We start from the raw sequence: 17983 nt of genomic DNA, 5'->3' as shown, positions 1-17983 counted from the left end.
CTTTTTTTTCCTGGTTCTTTACTCTTTTGACAGGCGTTGCAGGGGGAAGGGGTTTGCTTAATGATTGTGAAGAATTTTGTGTTTTGAGATGGAATATACTACAGCACGGATATACTTTGGCTTGTGTAATTGAGGTTTTGCTAGATTCTCTTTCAAGCATCCGTCTTGTGCTTGGGAACCTGTCACTCCAGTGTGAAATGGCATCTTTGCTGAAGTGAGCCTGAGTATCCACCTCAGTAGTCCAGATTTACAGGAAGCTGTGAGCTCAAACTGCCCTTTGTCTGCCTTCAGTTTGTTGACTGCTTTCATTTCCTCTCATTAAAATGACTCATGCGGTATCTCTTTCAATGTCTTCCAGGGGCAACTTGCTTAAATCACCTTTCCTCCAGCCTGCTAAACCTGTGTGAAGCTTATTTTCCTTGAGGAGGTAGAAGTGGCTATGGCAGCTTATCTTTGATGTCTTTTAGCGGAACATTTTCATTTATCAGTCAGGTGCCCGATACCCTGGCAGTTCAGCCTCAGGCAGGTGGCTCTGCAGGTGGCTCTGCAGTTTCTTCTCTGCTAAACAGAAAGTTGCTATTTACTCCTCAAAGGCCTGCTTTTTCTACTCCTGAGCATGGCTATGGAGGTAGTTAAGATACAGAGTTATCTCTGTCTGCCTTGAAGCTTGTGAGTTTGGGGGTTTTTTTGGGGGGTGTTGATTTTTATTATTTTTTAGGCTTGGTTTGTTTTGGTTTTGGGGTTTGTTGTTATTGTTTTAGGTTTGGGTTTTGGTTTTGGTTTTTTTTTTTTTAAGGTTTTTCCTTTGCTTGTCCCTTTTCTTCTCAAAATCGGCTTAAAATTTGAAAAAGCTACAATATGCCCAGGTCAGAAGTTCCTGCGGTATAGGTAATATTCTTATCAGGTTTTCTGTTCCTCCTATTCTCTGATAATTGTTCAGAAATCACGTGCAAATCCATAGAGGACTAGGCAGTGTGACAGCACTGTGTCTGGGTGACAGCAGATTGTCAGAAAGCAATGAGCTCTTCAGGCAGGAGGATTTCTGAGCTCTCCCTGCTGCCATACGGAGGACAACTAAAGTCCTCTCCTAGGTGATTGAAATCCAGTCAATTTCTGCATTTTGCTCAGGGTACATAATTCCCTTTGGTTTTTTTGTTTGTTTTTTTTTTTTTTTTTTTTGCCTTAGTGTAATGACAACTGAATTGTTGTTAGGTCATGTGTGCGATTTCTGAGGTGAATGGGATCAGCTCTTTGTTTAGACCAGAGCATGCTTCAGCTCATCTTCTAACTGCGAATGGAGTGCAGTATTCACTGTAGAAGTATTGGGACTTAAAATAAATCCTAGTGTTTGGAGTCTAGAATGAAAATGTCCCAACCTACATTTGTTACTGTACTAATGTACTGTTCCACCAGTCCAGTAAAATGAAGCATTATATGTGATACCTTTAGGTATTTTCCAGTTATTTAAGGGTAAGACACCTGTAGGTTGAAAAATGATAAAGATCTTCCAGATGCTTTATTTCTCTCTGTTCTGTGTTTCCGCAGTGCTGGTGCAGGCCCGTGAATTTGAGGGAGAGTTTGAGGCTTTTGCTAAGAAAGACTGAGCGTTTTCAGTTGCAGAGTGCTCGAATTCCCCTGGCATGTAACAAATAAAGATCATCTTCAGGGAAGAGAAGAAATAGCTGTCTTTCTCCTTTTTTCTTCACCCAACGTGTCATGGATCTGCCTGCCTCTTTTCTGCTTCATTTGGTGATTCCCAAGAAGTGAAAGGCAAGGAAAGACTTGCTTTATTCTCAGTGTTGCCCAAGAGCATTTCCTCTATAGCCTGAGGGATGTTGTCTCTATTGCTTAGCTCTGATAGGGAATTTTCTCATGCTGGCAGTGTTAGCCATGTCAGTAATTCAAGCTTCAACTCTTCCCTAAGGATGTGGGGTTTGGGGAAATGTGCATCTCAGTTCTGAGTGGTGAAAAAAAGGAGCTGTTTTTTTCCGTGGGGCAGGGTCTGGGAACGCTGCCAAAGATCCTGGTGAATTCCCTCATGTGTGTGTCTCCCCTGAAGAAAGATTCGAGCACTGTATTTCAATTCCTTTCTCTTTTGGTCGGGATTTCTTAAGCAGGAAGTGAGGTGGCTCCCCAATCATCATCTGTTGGTCTGCTGTTTACCAAAAGCAGTATCATAGCTCTACCCCCACCTTCTTGGTAGAATACCAAATCGGTCCTTCACAAGAAATTTTTGTTGTTTTCTATTTGATCTCTTGGCTCACTTATCTTGGAATTTCTCTGTGGGAAATCCCTTTTTTCCCGTGTTCTGGTTGCAGCATTGTCTGCCTTTCTCACGCTTGCTGTTTTTCGCAGCAGCTTCTGTCTTTGGTTGTTCCTCCCCAGAGACCTGTCAGGATTTGATAGGGCTGTTTCCTTACCACGCTTTCATGCGGATTTCATGCTAATAAAACTGGCAAATTGTAGAACCCTCTAGAGGGCGGTTTGTTTTTAACCAAGACATGACTGATGCTCGGAAGCCGGTTTTCTGCTATTTTGAATGTCCCAGGTGGCTGTTGCACAAATTCCTGGCCCTGTGGTTAAGATCCTATGTTCATTAGGACTGCAGAACAGCAGGCGAATTTCAACCCAACTGAAATAAATGTTTGCGTGGGCTTGGCAACCCTCCTGTGCAGGTGTAGGTCTGACCGTGATGGCTTTTGTGTTCAGCGAAGGGATCATGACCCCTCAGTTAGTTACTCCGTATTTGTTAGTGCCTGCCCTCTTGTCTCTGCACTGTCAGAGGTCAGGATTCAGAGGTGGCTGATTTGAACTGTCAGTGGATGGGCAGAGAGGGGAGAAGGGCAAAGTCTGTCCTGTGGCTCGGGCACGCTCAGGCACACTCATTCTTTGATTGGGTTCCTTCCCCTTGGCAAGGTCTCCTCTTGTTCCCTTGTCTTTTGGTGTGGAAACTTGCACTCATGTTTCTGACCTGACTTCAGCCCAGGGACCTCTCTGTCTTGGTGGGTTGGGAAGGAGCGGGAGGCTGGCAGACAGCAAAAGCTGGTTGTGTATTCCACTTCTCTCATGGCAGTTCTCCCCTCTCTGATACTGATGGGAAAGGCTCGCCTTCTTACCTGTGCTGGCGTTTGGACAACGTGGAAAGTATGTTTAAAGTGATTAATCTTTTCTTTGTATGCAGAGTTAGGACATACTGACAGACTGCCTTAAAAATAGAAGACTATGACAGGAAAGCTCATTTAAAACGTGCATGATCTTCTCCTCCCTCCTCACCCCTGCGTGCTTTCAGACTTGGCCTTTTAGTTTTACTTAAGTAAAAAGTAAAGTAAAAGTTAAATCAGAAAAATAAGTAAAGAGCCCAAGGCAACGGAAATGCTTTAGGGTTCAATTGCTGTTGAGGTGGGACTATGTCGAGCTGATTAAAATACGCTGAGACTTAGCAGAGGCAAGTAAACAGATGTTTAAACATCTTGCAGCCTCCGATCATGGTCTGCATGAAATGCCGTGACCCGTTTCTGTGGAGGTGTAGTGATGTTTCTGTATGGGAAGTGTTCTAAAAGGATTTACCTGCAGCTGGTTTTGAATCACGACTGTGAAAAGTGAAGGTACTGAGCATGTTTCTCTGCGTGTTTTTTGAGGAGGTTACTGAGAGGAGAGATGCACTGTTTGAACACCAAAAGAAATTTCAGGGTTGTGTTTGAGTAAAATCAGGTTTCCTGTATAAGTAAGAACCCGGATAAACTTGGTTTGAGTAAGGTTCAAAGGGGGGCTGGGCCATTTCTCTTGTATTGGTCATTTATTTCACCGTTGTTCTGGTCTGTTGACTGGTTTTGTATTTTGCTTTGGTTTTCTTTCTGGTTTTTTGGTGTTTTTTTTTCAGTCACCTTCTGGATTTTTGTCCCCCAAGCAGTACGGTCGGCAGAGACGTCCTCCCTCAAGGCCCCGCACTGTGATAAAACAGGCAGTGGCTCACAGTACTGGGGGGGGTTCTGTGTAAGGGAGGGTGCAGCAACAGGAGCTGATCAGGACCTCTCGCTTGTTGGCAAATGACATTCCTTGGTGCAGGAATCTGTCAAACCAAAATACTTCAACTGCTGATTTCCCCAGCCATCCGCTGAGCTGTAGCTAAGCAAGGCTGTGCTGCCGGCTCCCTTCCCCCTCCCAAGGGGAGCTTTAGGCTGTGGGCGAAGGGGATGGTGCTGCAGTTCCTCTCCTGGATCTGTGAGTCCAGCAGAGAAGAGGGATTTGGAAAGGGGAAGGCGCACGCCGATGAGCCCCAGGTCACAGTGGGTTGGTCTCTCTCGAGTGGCTTTGGTGCGTTCCTGCTTTGGAGGATGGAGCAGCCCTGACAGGAGAGTGTGGAGGAACATCTAGGACTATCTAGGCAGGAGTCAGCTGACAAGTCAAAACAACTTGAGCAACAGCCTTAGAAGTCTTAGGATGCAGTGACTTTTGTTCTTGGCCTTTTTCCTGGTGTCTGCCCTCCACTATTCCCCACAGGCCCACTTTCAGGCAGGGTTAGTGGAAGTTGTAGAAGGGCTGTCAGCTGCTGTTATGGCTCTCTTATAGTCGAGGATAGGGCCAGGGCGGGCCATGGGGCATATGCCAGCAGGCAGCAAGGGCTGCTCTCCCTGCCCTGAGCGGCAGTGACCTCGCTGTATGGAGAACTCCTGTGTTTTGCAGTTCAGACGGGGAATTCTTCTAGTGCATGGGAGTGGGGCTGTCTGGTTACAACCGCGTGCTTTGCAACATAATCCTTTGGCGGACCTTCTTGATCGCGCTGTTGAGATAGTCAGCAACACAAGAAACTCCAGATGAAACTTGGTCGCAGTCTGTTGTGTCCGAGCGGGTCAGCAGTGACAGTGACAGTGCTGAGACGAAGTCACGGAGCACCCCAGGGTCCATTCCAGCAGGCGTTGCGTTGTGTATCCGCATCTGTGACGGGATGGAGGAGCAGCTGAGGGCTTGTCCCACAGCTGTGCTACTGAGCTTGCGCCTCGTCTCCCTGGGACAGGAAGGACTGACAGCCGTTATCTGGTACGGAGCACGGTGCCGCTGGCTTCTGCCATTGGAGCGTGTTTTAAAGAACACTGTAGAGAACTTGTGCTGTTGGATATAAGCCATATTTGGTCTGGATGAGGCATTTTTCCCTCTACAGATGAAGCACGATGAGTCCGAGGTGCATGCTGAAAAATGATAAGCTTGACAGATGAGGCTTGGTCAAACGTGTTTTTGGCAGAGATTCAGGTTGATACTTTAATTTTTATTTTATTTTATTTTAATGGGAAGAGAATAGTCTTACATGGTCAGGTATAAAATTCTTGGCTTCAGTACATAGCCTTTAAAAATTAGACTTAGCTCATTAATCTGATGGGGGACACAGGCAAAAATGAATCCCCCCAGTGCTAGTATGGGAATGAGTGAAGGGAGGAGGAAGCTTCCTGTACAGTCATCTTTATCGTCATCACAAAGGATGATGAATTTCTGGCACCTGTTATGGTTCCCTGTATGTAGGACAGCGCTTTCAACGTACCTCCCCGTGCTGGGGAGGAAACCTTTCAGAATCGCACCAGAATTGGCAGCTTCTGCTTCCGTGAGAGCCAGAAGCTGAGCCAGCATCGGAAACCTGGTGTGGACAACGCAGAGCCCAGGAGACCTGGAAGGTCGGCTGTAATCTTGCAAGGTGTTAGACACAAGCTGGTGTTTTTAGGCTTGTGGAAGGGATGTGAAAGGACTACTGCTCATTGTTTGTTTATTTTTTTTTTTCTTATCTTTCAATAAATTAAAAAAGCCCCACCTTGTTCAACTGTTCAGGCAATACCAGTTCACTTCAGGCTGCTGTTTTTCAGACTAAAAAGACTTTATTGGGAGGAAAAAAAAACAAACCTGCAAGATGTCTGAAGTTGGTTCATCGTACAGTTGCAGTATTTCGATGTGTATAAAAGCTCTCACGTGTCCAGTCGGATGCGAGTATCCCGCTGCTGGCCAAACCCAGCTGTGTGTCCCGATTCACGCTGGCATTGCAGTCCCTGGGACTTGTCTGTACGGTGCTTCCGGCTCCTTTGGGTTCTTGACGGACTGAGCTGACACAATCTGTTCCAGGCTCGTGTTGAAAAGGACTATAAAAACAAGTAAGGAATGGAGTTGTCCCCTGTCCCGTCATCCCCCTCCCTCTCTGAAGTAACGCTCTGCGGTGGAAACACTTAGCTTTTTTCAAGAGGAAAGCAGAGGGGCCACATCAAACTGTCGCAGAAGTTTTGTTAAGCCCAGAAGACTAGAGTTAAGGTTGCAGGCCTGTTCGTTCGTCATTTCAGTCAAGGTAAGTCAGGCTGGGATTTTGTCCGAAGGGTCTGACAGAGGTTCTGTTGCTGCACTCGGCACATACAAGCTGCACATTGTTGGAAAAAGCCTTATTTTAAGTCAGTTTAAATGTGTTTAAAAGACTTTGATTTAGCTTCGTGCAGGCGGCCTGCTGAGCAGGCATCGTTGGCGCCCTGGGAGGCAATTGCTGAGCGCTGCAGCTCACAGATGTCACTGTAAGGCACTCGGGATTGATAAGGCAGCTCATCAAGTGATACCTGAACAATGCACTCAAGTTATTGTATTGTAATTACTCTCCACTTTATTTGAAATGAGCTTTGGCTTTTCCAGCAAATTATTTGCAACTGCTGCGTGCAATCTTTGAATTCACTGCTGCTGGGGTGGCTTTTTCACCACCAGCACTGCAAGGGCTGGCGCTGGGGTCATGCTGGACCCAGGGCAGCCAAAGCCCTTGGTGGAGGTTACTGGGGCAGGAGGCGCCGCGGCCTTGCCCGGCCCCCCTTTCCCTGAGGAGGGGGCTGAGGCAGGGCCTCTCATCCACGCCCCTCCGTGCTCTTGCAAGGGGCTGGTTTTTTTGCCGTCTGGGGCTGTCAGGCTTTGGGGTGTGTTTGATGTGGCCGGCATTGACTCGCACATAGGATTTTAACTACAGGGGTTTTATCATAACTGTGTTTCTCATCGGACGTATCACAGAATGGTTCAGGTTGGAAGGGACCTTAAAGATTATCATGTAGTTCCAACCCCCCCTGCCATGGGCAGGGACACCTCCCACTAGACCAGGCTGCTCAAAGCCCCATCCAGCCTGGCCTTGAACACTTCCAGGGATGGGGCATCCTCAGCTTCCCTGGGCAACCTGAGAGCTAATCTAAATCGCCCCTCTTCCTATCACTACATGCCCTTGTAAAAAGTCCCTCTCCAGCTTTCTTGTAGGCCCCCTTCAGATACTGGAAAGCTGCTATAAAGTCTCCCCAGAGCTTTCCTTTAAAAGAATATGAAAGAAAAATTCCAAGAAATATCTTTGAGGTGTTTTGAAACTAAATTTCTGGTTACAGTTGCTATATTACTGCAGGAGCAACAATTCCACCTTCATTTAAGACTTCAGTGGTGACACATTTCAAGTGCCTTGTAAAGTTGCAGGAGAAAGAAGGGTGTTCATGTATTGGAAATATTGTTTTTTACAGGATTTTTACAGGATTGTTTTTTACATTTGCAGCTGAAATATCTAGTAGTAATAGAGAAGCAAAGGCTCAAAATCCTTAATTTGATCAAATTAAACTTGATCTTCAGTGGAGTCATGGAAGCTTTCTATGACATTCCATTGCAGACAGTGCTCTTTCAGATGAGCGCTACTTAATTGTTCATAAACTTCTCAACTGCTGGTAGCTACCCAAGAAGAGTAACTATCGTTTGCATTAGAAGACGATATTATACATTGTCATAGAATAGAATCGGAGAATTGTTTAGGTTGGAAGAGACCCTTAAGGTCACTTAACACTGCCAAGTCCACCACTAAACCGTGTCCCTCAGCACCACATCTACAATTTTAAATACCTCCAGGGATGGTGCCTCAGCCACTCCCCTGGGCAGTTGTAGAGAGCGATAAGGTCTCCCCTCAGCCTCCTTTTCTCCAGGCTAAACAACCCCAGCTCCCTCAGCCGCTCCTCATAAGGCTTGTGCTCCAGACCCCTCACCAGCTTCGTTGCCCTTCTCTGGACCCGCTCCAGCACCTCAATGGCTTTCCTGTAGTGAGGGGCCCAAAACTGGACACAGTATTGGAGGTGGGGCCTCACCAGCACGGAGTACAGGGGGACAATCCCTTCCCTAGTCCTCCTAGCCACGCTGCTCCTGATACAGGCCAGGATGCTGTTGGCCTTCTTGGTCACCTGGGCACACTGCTGGCTCATATTCAGCTGGCTGTTGACCGATACCCCCAAAGTAGATGTGGAGAAAAAAAAATAATTATGAAGTAGATATATCAGAAACTACTTTCAAATGGCTGTTGAATTTATTTGCTTGATAAATACAATCCTAACAAAATAAAAGTTAACCAATATTAAGAGATTTGTCTGAAGAACATTAGAAAAATCCATGACAATTCAATAGGAATTAGTGTGAATTAAACAAAACAAAACAGGTTTAAATATTGCCAGCAAATATAAAATGTATGTAACGAAGGCAAGGGAGAATGCTTTAGTTTACATTTGTCATCTGACCACATTTTCTGTGTTTATAAACTTTTTTTTTCCAAATTTTAAAAAAATACTATGCTGTTTTCTATAACATATCAAAGCATTATTTGTACAAAAATCAAATCATGGCCAATGATTCACAACAGTGCAATAGATAAAGAATACAACCACGTCCAACAGGTGCTGAAAATAAATATACCGATTAAAAAATAAGATAGCCTGTACGCGCTCTGTGGAGTTTGCCATCTAGGTATGAATTGATGGATGAGTCTCATGAGTGTGTATCTTAACACATGGCCCTTAACTGCCCGCGGGGCTGGAGGCTGTCGGCAGGTGGAAGCAGTAAAACAGCCAAACCAAAAGCAAGTCCCAGGTGGGGGTTGGTGGGTTTTTTTAAGCAGCCAAAAGAAGAGGCTGTTGCTGAACCCCCCCAGTGCCTCCCCTCGGCATGGCTCTGCAGGCCCATTTGGAAAGCACAAGTGACTTGCATTAATTAATGCTGTATTGCTCGGTCAGGCAGATCTATCTTAAGTAACATAACCCAGCCTTGTCACTTGCCTAAAGCATCCGTCAGCAGCTTTCTCCGGGGACCGAAACATTTAAAATGGATGAAGAAGAAAAAAAAAAAGGTCTCAGCTGTACGGCAGCAGCGTGAACACGGCCCGTCCTAACCAGGTGTGATGAGGGTGGTTTATAAATGAGCAAATGGGTTACCTACGTTGCTAAAAGACATGGACATTTCCATCCTACAGGGACATAAATAACATCTCTCAAGTCTTACATTTATTCAGTACATCTCAGAACAAAAATGAAGCTTAAGGGCATGTTAGGTAAACACGATACCCCCCAGTCTCCCAACTTTTCAGCCAACCCAGAATAAATTTAAAGCTCCCTTGTATATAATCTGCATCAGAAAGGTATCAAAGGCACAAGCAAGAAGTGACAAGGTTAATAAGCAGAAATAATGGTGAATGAGGATGAATAGATTCGCAAGGCAAATAATTAGTAAGTGCGGGGGTGGGTTTCTGTTTATTTACGGAGAATGAGATCTTCCAATTCTGCTCCAATGAATGTAAATAATGATTTTGGTTTAAAATAAAACTGTTACTGAATTTTTTTAAATCACCTGAAGGAAACCAGTCTTGAAATAATCTGATACTAACTGGAAAACTCTTCTGGCCTCTCCAAACTCACCTGAGTCTGATGAGTAGAAGCCACAAGTATTAGAGACAAAAGTCTCCAGGGCTTAAAAGAAACGTTTCTTTACAGAATGTACACAGCCAGCAATAATTTGTGCAGTTTGACTCAAATTACAGTAATTTGCACAGTTCAGTTGATTTTATGCATATCCAAGGAGCCGGATCAAATCGGAGTTTCTTTCCTGTCTTTACTGGGCGATGGCTTGACTTGCTGCTCCTTGCTTGCTTTTGGCTGCTCTTTGGCTGCTTTTGTCTCCAGGACACTGTCTCTTTGCTGCTGAGGAACACCCCCGCGGGGCTTTTCTGGCTCCTCTTCTTCCTGCACCTGCTGCTCCGATTTAGCTCGCTGCAGCAGCCGGAGCTGTACCCGCAGTTCGATGATGGCCTCTCGCTCCTCGTGAATCGCTTGGTTCAGGTGATTGTTCTTTATCTTTTGAAGGAAGGAAAACAAACATCAGGGCTCCTTCTGACAGCGACATGGACTTGCACACAACAGTGATTTTTAAACAGAGCACGTGGGTTATATGCTCAGGCAAAAGAGATGCAAAACTGAGCAGTTTGCACGTGGGTAAACATCTCCACACAGACTAAATCAAGTAAGCACGAAGGAGAAGAGTAACCAATTAATACCAAGAGTCGAATCTTACCTCCAGTTCCTCATTCTGCCTCTGTAAGTCTTCCAGGATGACCTGCAGTTCCTCCTCATCTTCACTCTCACTTTCACTCTCGGAAGAATACTCCTCAGTTTCACTTCGGCCATGCTGCTGGCGACTGAAAGACCAAGGACAAACTCCGATTTAAACACTTCCTCAAGCCTGCCAGAGCTACAGCAATGTAAAAGGGTTAACTTACATCCACTGAATAATCTGCAATGGTTTTAAAAACCCAAATCAGAATTTCCTTTCAAACCAATGATTTCCCAGGGGGAGTTTTTTAGTGCGTAGGGTCCAGTTTCCTTTAGATCATAATTCCATTGCTATACTAACACAAAATCATAGAATGGTCTGGGTCGGAAGGGACCTTAAAGATCATCTAGTTCCGAGCCCCCTGCCATGGGCAGGGACACCTCCCACTAGACCTGGTTGCTCAAAGCCCCATCCCGCCTGGCCTGAAAAATACCCTGAAAGGTCCAAAGTCACCGAGATTTCAATAAAAAGTGGTGGCTTTCAAATGCAATGTTCACAGGGTGAGCTTTTAAGTGTAGTTTAGAGTATTATTTAGAAGAGCATATATGTTCTTCTAATCAAAGAGTGCTTGCCTGGCCGGGGCTCTGATATAAGCAGTCTCCCTTTTACCTTTGTATTTCAGCTATTTCTGCTCGAAGACGATCTATTTCTTCCTTCTCCGAGGCAATCTGTCTCCGCAGAAACTGCTCCATGGCCAGCAGTTCTTCTTGTTCTGTTAAAATCTCGTTCTCCTGCAATGATCAGTTAGTTCAATTTTAAAGCCTTGACTTTATGTTCTACAGGAACATACGATAAGGATAAGATGCTGCTGTTCTCTGCAATACTCTCAGCAGAAGTGGTTAGCACGCCTGCTTTGAACTCTGATTCATCAAGACCTCAAAGCCAAATGCAAGTTCAAAACTAGCAATGTCTCTTCTGAATCCTCAAGATGATTTTTGTACTGGATAGCTGTGGAGATGACGCACCAAATTCTGGCATGCTTGGCTGCCCATTTCCTTAAATCGCAGGGGAAAGCTCTGGCTAACCAGTAAAATAACTAGAAAAACTGAATCACAGAATACGTCTTTGAAGATGGATACAAGGAGGAAAGTACAGTGGAGGGAAGATCAAAGCTACTGAGGGAAGCAAAGGAAGGCAAAAAAGCCAAAATAGTTGCCTCATTTTCTTTGATCAGCAGGAGAGTAGTTAACGGTATTAAAACTGGTTAGATTTGGAAGTGCTTTCTAAGTACATTAACAACAAAGGCTACTTTTTTTGTTGTTGTTGCACAGTGTCTCCTTCCTGCTGTTAACAAGACCCTACTCAGCTTTGGGTTCACTCCTGCAGTCAGCATTCCTCCCCTACTTTATTTACCATTAAAACAAAGCCTGGTATTTTAATGGGCAGAGAGACCCCTTTAAGCCTTCCATTTCCCATTGCATCAGAAGGAACAAAAGAGTGTTTAATACTTCTGAAAGATAGGGAACAAGAAGACACCAGCAGACAAAGAGGTAAGTGCCTGCCTTCTACCTGTGCAAGCAGAATATTTATAACTTCTTCGTTCTCATTCATTTCTTCTTTGGAGACATCCTCCTTTGAAAGGCTAGCAATTTCTTGTGCAATCTTTGTTTCACACTCCTGCCAGAGAAAGAGAACAGGTTTTAAAAGGAAAAGCTTCCCCAGTCACTCTATTTACTGTAAAAAAGACTTCTTGGAACATATTTTCCAGATTTAGAATCACCATCTCAGTTGTCTTGAAAGTTTTCTGCAAGGTCTCTCCCTTCTGTGGGACATATAAGAGTTCAAAAAAAAAAAAAGCTTCCGAAGTTTGTTAACCTTGAGTCTTCCAGTAATTCCTCTTGGTATTCCAGGACACACTATTTTAAGCATATAATGAATACATGCTCTGTCAAACACTAAGTTTTTAATCATACATTATTATTTTTGTAAACAGCTGTGAAGGAGCATGAAGATCTTGCTGTCCCTAGGGAGACATGGCTAAACAGAAAATGAAATTGCTCCTCAGCCGTGTAAAGTTAAGATAAAAAAAATCTCCAGTAAGATTGAAAAGTGGTTTGGATCTAACTGGGTCCCTCTGCCTTGTCACAAATTAGGGATCCATGATTTAGATGTCTGGCCAACAAGTAGAAAAGTTACCCACCTGTCTCTTAGCTTCTCGTAGTTTCCTCTTAAGAGCTGTTAAAATTCTTTGCACCTCCCAGAGTCTCTCTTCTTTGGACAAGTCTTTTATCCCTGCCTGCAAGTCTCTGTGTAAACAGTTCAGTAGGAACTCCTAGAAATATTGCCAAAGAAATGAGTGTCTTTAGTAGATCGTAGCAGGGCAGACTGAAAAGAAAAATCTTTTTGGCTTTGTGGAAACAGGCTTGGAGTTCTGGTTTTCAGTGCCTGACAGGCCGACCAACAAGTGTTCCATACATTCAGCACATGATCTAGAACAGGCCCAAGAGCAGGATTAAAGAAACCACATGCTTTAACATGTTCTCCTAGCCTTCCTCCCACGATAAAAGCATTGCACTGCATAGCAAAGCAATCCACAAAAGACACGGCTCTAATCATCACAGGAACAACTTTCCATGCAGGAAATGGGCAAGAACATCACCCAGCTCTTTCTAGTGGTCTCCACTGACAGGACAAGCGTGACAGAATTGAAGAGCTTATAAGAATTTACTACTGAATGTATAAAAGCCAGGGCAAAGAGAAACAGAAAACCACTAAACTAATTGCCAACCTGTCGCCTGATTTCTTCTTTGATGCTTTCTTGTGTTTCTGGAAGTTGCGGCATTGTTGCCATGTTTGACCAGCGAAGAGGTTTTGTCACCTGCTTTAGGGTCACATTCCCAAAGAACTCTTGAACATGTGTAAAAAATACATACAGGACACGGTTGCTGATCTGCAAAGGACGGACAGATGAAATATTGGTTAAGCTGATTTATTCACATCATCTTTGTCTGTGAAGCACAGAATCTTTCTCCAGAAACAGAACAGCCTTGAGGGTGCCTTTCTGTGAGTCACAGTCATGTCAGTTTTTCCAAAAAGACTAAAATTGGGATTAAAAACGATACTTTAGATGACCCAGTGCTGGCCTCAAGCAATCACTTCACTGTCTCTCTTACCTGTATATGTGAGGCATTTTCACGCCAAACTCACTCAGAATTTTCATATGCCTTAGCCGACCATGTCATTTCCATCACTGGTAGATACAGAAATGTATCAATTCTTTCTTTTACTCATGTGAAGGTAGTTAGTGATAGCAATAGGCAAGCGGGAACATCAACCATCCTGCACTATGGCTGGTTGCTGGCTACCTTCTCTCTCTTCCCCCAAACTGTAAATATTTTCTACAACTTCTCTCTCAGATTATTTAATATAGTAGAAGAACTAATTTGAAAGGAGATGCTACTGTATTATTTCTTGTTTCAACATGAGACAGAAGCAAATAACTTATTCTGATACTGTATCTTCCATTAAAATAAAAAAAAAAATTATCCTGAAAGAAAGATTATAGAGTTCAGTCACTACCTGTATTTTACTTGTTAAAAATCTTCTTAACAAAAAAAAACAAACATGATTGGGCCGGTTTTGTTTTACATTAATTGTTACTTTTGTTAGCTAGAAAGTGTCTGGCACAGCAAAATAGCCAAGAGTAATACCCAGCCCTTTTGCTACCGGCCCTCCAGCTGGACTCTTAATTATAAAGCTGAGCTTTTCTAAAGTGTGGGGTTTCTTCTAGAAGACCCACACCCAATAATGCCATGTTTCCATTATGCACAGGGCTAATTCTGAGCTGTATTTAAATTAAATATTTCCAAGACATTTGTTAAGGAATTAACCAATCCAGAAACCACAAAATCTTACTGGAAAACGAAGTCAGTTGTTTTCCCCAGCAATGTGACTGCAGACACCAAAGCCATTACACCCAAGGCATCACTGCACCAGGAAGATCTATTTGCAGGACAGGGTTCATTGGCTTGGTATTAAAATTCAGCAACAATATGGTCTTCAGTAAATTATCACTGAATCACAAGCCCACAGAAACTGTGTATCTGCACGAATTCTTGAACAAATTCAACATTAAATTACTTTGTTCACAACAGAATTAAAAACCTGACAGCAGTGTTTGATATGCTCTCGTGATAACCCGAATATCAGACCCACAGTATGCAAGCTCACGTTCAGAAAGTCTTTTATTCCCCCTTTCCCAGCATTTTAAGTTCCTGAGGTATAAAGAGAAGATGTTATTTAGCTTCACTGTATCAGACAATACCCAATTCCCACCTGCAAGAGAATTCCTACAAACAAGTCTTTCTCGGGCTAAAGTTCTGCTCTAACGCTTGCAGTGTGATGCACGTACCTGGACAGTAGGGCTGAGCACTATGGAAATATTCTGGATGTTCATTTTTGTTTCCAGTTCCTTTGCAATAACATGGTCCATATGCACAATCAGCCAAGAAATCAGGAGGTGGTTACACTCTGGCAACTCTTTCAGCAACCTCTGGCACTCCTGGACTTTCTCAGCTTCTGTGCTCTTTCCACAAGCATCTTCAAAGCGGGGCATTAGCTCTTTGGTAAGCAAATTTTCAGGCAGTTCTCGTAGGTACTGTTTCAGCAAGCTGGCTACTGTATTGGGCTCGTATTCTTCCAGGTTGGGAGATTCTTCTCGATCATAGGCTGCTTTTAGCTCATCAACTTTTGATTTTATTCCTTAAAAAATTTAGATCAAGAATTAGGAGAAATCTTCAACTTAAATGTATAATAGTTAAACTTTTTTTGCCGGATGCATTTATTTTACTTCTCCTTATAACTTAAGCTAATTGAAGAATACCTTTTAAAAGTTACCCACATGTAACAATGTTAAAATCATGACTCAGAACTACGCAGTCATTGATCACTGCTTCTAAAAGCACTGACTACCACTACTATGACACAAAACCACAGCTCTGAATCAGAACTGGCGCCAGCCCTCCTGTGCATCAAGGAATATAAAGCAGGGTGAGGAAGGGTAGGGGAACATAAGATCAATTGTGTATTTGCATTCAGCATCTTTCTGGCTGTTCAATTATAACAGCCCTAAGCCAAGTAGCAAATATGTTATCAACTCGAATATTGTGCAACAAGTTCTACCTACAACAGCTTTCCTCTGTCAAAACAAAACCCACACTTCTTAGTTTCCAGATTTCCAGTCGTCCCGCCTCAGGGGAGCAATCTCAGGATTCTTGATTTGAGGCACAGCATGAATAAAAGTGTGTTCACATAATTATTCAACCCAGCCAAGATCTTCTGTAAGCTGTTTTTATAACTCAGTGACATTCCAATCTTCCCAAACTTGGGGAAATTTTATTCTTAAAGCTCAAACACCCACTTGAGTTACACCAACTTAATGCAGTGCCATGGCTTGGCTCATACACAATAAGCCAAACCGGGTGCACTCAGCCCACGGCAAACGCCAGGTGAAATATGCTCAGTGGCATGGCCAAGTAATTCATCACAAGGGCTGGTAGGTTGTCGAGCCACTGCAATTGTCACTCTGAGCTCTCAATTTAAACAATCTCACACACACAAGAGGGTGCTATTGCACTGGAGAACAGCTAGAAAGTACAAACATCAAAAATGATTTGTGGAAAACACACCACCTTCTCTGAAAATTCCCAACACATTGTGTCTTGAAAAAAAACACACAACCAGAATGTTCCAATAGACGAAGAAACCTCTTAAGCTGCTGCAGTGTCTACGCATGACTACCAAATACCATGCAGATCGACAGCATGAAGACAGCTTAATGAAGCCTTTAAAATCGTTTAATTACTGATTTACAGTGCTAGGCAACCGGTTTCAAATGCTCTTCCTCAAATTCCCTTTCTCACTTGTTCTTGCTCCCTTAAACATACCCACAGAAGTACTTACATGAGTAAATATTACAGATTATATTGCAGATGTTTGCAAATAAAGGGACTGTTTTGTTTAACGTGACTAAAACTGATGTTTCATTTATGTAAGCTGTTGTTACGCAACTACCATGGTTAATTAGCCGGCTGTTGCTAAGCTTAAACACTGAAACTTCTATTTTCTGCTTATTAGTGTATTTGCTCAAAGAAAAGAAGTTTAAGAAAAAAAATAATCCTACGCTGGAAGTAACTGGAAAACGCAACTTAGTGGGACGCTTAATAAATGGTTATATCTCATCTTTGATTTGCAATCAACTAGCATTGTATTTCTAATGCAGAAGTAAAAAAATACAAGTTGGCCATACCAAGACATTTTACTCATCATTACCATCCTATCACAAAAAGCAAAAACGAGTGTATTTTTACTACCATTAAGCAGTACCACCATATTAGCAACTTTTCTGGTACTTCAGACCTACAGGTTTGCTTAACTTCAGCTACCTGATTATCTTTTGGATAATTAAAATTATTGCAGCTATAAACAGAGTCTCTAGGTGTTGAAAATAGTAAAATAGTAAGAAAAATGCAAGTAAAGACCTTAGGAACCTGCATGTCAGCGTGCCAGGAGTACCTGAAACTCTGTAGATGCCTTCACATTTCATGCCGTACTTCTCTACGTAATCTATACATTCACGGAAAACTGCTGGCAGGCGGATGCCATCATACATCATGGTCCTGTCTACCGCGTCAGACAAAGGGATGCCAAACACGGGTCTGTGACTGGGAACATCCACTTGAGGTATCTCTGTCTCCTGAATTGGCTTTTTCTTTTTCTTCTTCTCTTTCCACTGTTTCACAACATCTGCTGCAGTTAAGTCTTTTGACTTCTTCTCTTTATGTTTGTCTTCCTTGTGTTTCTCTTCCTTGTGTTTTTCATCTTTGGGTTTCTCTTTTATTTTAAAATCCTTTTCCTTTTTTTTGGAAAAGCTGGGTTTCTTGAAGACATGTATTCCCTTGGACCGCTTCAACTTTGAAGGGCTTTCAGCTTCATCACCGGAACTGTCCTCTTGAAATGCAGCATAACCTTCCGCTATTAGGCAAAGAAGGAGAAGGCAAGCAGACAGCTGTAAGTCTGTTTAGTTTCTAGACAGCATATTATAACAGGGAGAGAACAAGAAGTAATATGTAAGGAGGAGAGAGAAGAAGCAACACGAAAAAAAATAGTGCCTCCCTGACTCTTCAGAAGGTTTTCTTCACTTGTTACACAATTAAACGGACAAGGATTAAATCAAGGTTGCAAAATGACATCAAAGATAAGCCACACAGCTCCTAAACGATCTAAACAATTAATACTTTATATACTTACTCATAATGGCAATGTCCATCTTATGGGCTAGTTTCCCATCTAATAGTCAAGGAAATGCAAAATAAAAACAACTGTCTGGCAACTTCTCTATGTTCCTGTAATCAACAGTATAAGAGTCGCTGTTAAGGATCATCTACTACATACACATACATCTAAAAAACTTCTATTAAGAACAAACTAAACTTCATTCACTCAACTTCCCAATCCCTTTCCAGAATATTATGAATTTTAAGATAAGTATGAAGTTAATAAAGTTTCAGCCTCGAATAAAATACCAAATAAAAATAAAGCCCAAGCACACTTACTTTTCCACTAGCCAAATAAAACAATTCCAGTAACA

The 17983-nt window shown here is 43.0% G+C and overlaps 1 protein-coding gene across 4 annotated transcripts in view; it reads right to left on the bottom strand.

The window, feature by feature from the left end:
- Positions 1-8304: 8304 nt before the first annotated feature.
- Positions 8305-17983, bottom strand: part of RALBP1 (ralA binding protein 1) — a 33486-nt gene continuing 23807 nt past the window's right edge. For 3 of the 4 annotated variants that reach the window (XM_054189885.1, XM_054189886.1, XM_054189887.1), the window contains exons 3-10: positions 16909-17367; positions 14747-15096; positions 13124-13285; positions 12536-12667; positions 11905-12012; positions 11005-11126; positions 10357-10480; positions 8305-10139 (exon numbers count right to left, since the gene is read on the bottom strand). In XM_054189885.1, the coding sequence (XP_054045860.1) occupies positions 9873-10139; positions 10357-10480; positions 11005-11126; positions 11905-12012; positions 12536-12667; positions 13124-13285; positions 14747-15096; positions 16909-17367 (1724 nt within the window). In that variant the 3' untranslated portion in view covers positions 8305-9872. Of the gene's footprint in view, positions 10140-10356; positions 10481-11004; positions 11127-11904; positions 12013-12535; positions 12668-13123; positions 13286-14746; positions 15097-16908; positions 17368-17643; positions 17739-17983 lie in introns of all 4 variants that reach the window. The other variant, XM_054189888.1, reaches the window with a different exon arrangement.

Source organism: Rissa tridactyla, chromosome 2 (assembly GCF_028500815.1).
Source record: "Rissa tridactyla isolate bRisTri1 chromosome 2, bRisTri1.patW.cur.20221130, whole genome shotgun sequence".
Classification (NCBI taxonomy): Eukaryota; Metazoa; Chordata; class Aves; order Charadriiformes; family Laridae; genus Rissa; species Rissa tridactyla.
This window is presented reverse-complemented; position numbering and strand designations above follow the sequence as displayed.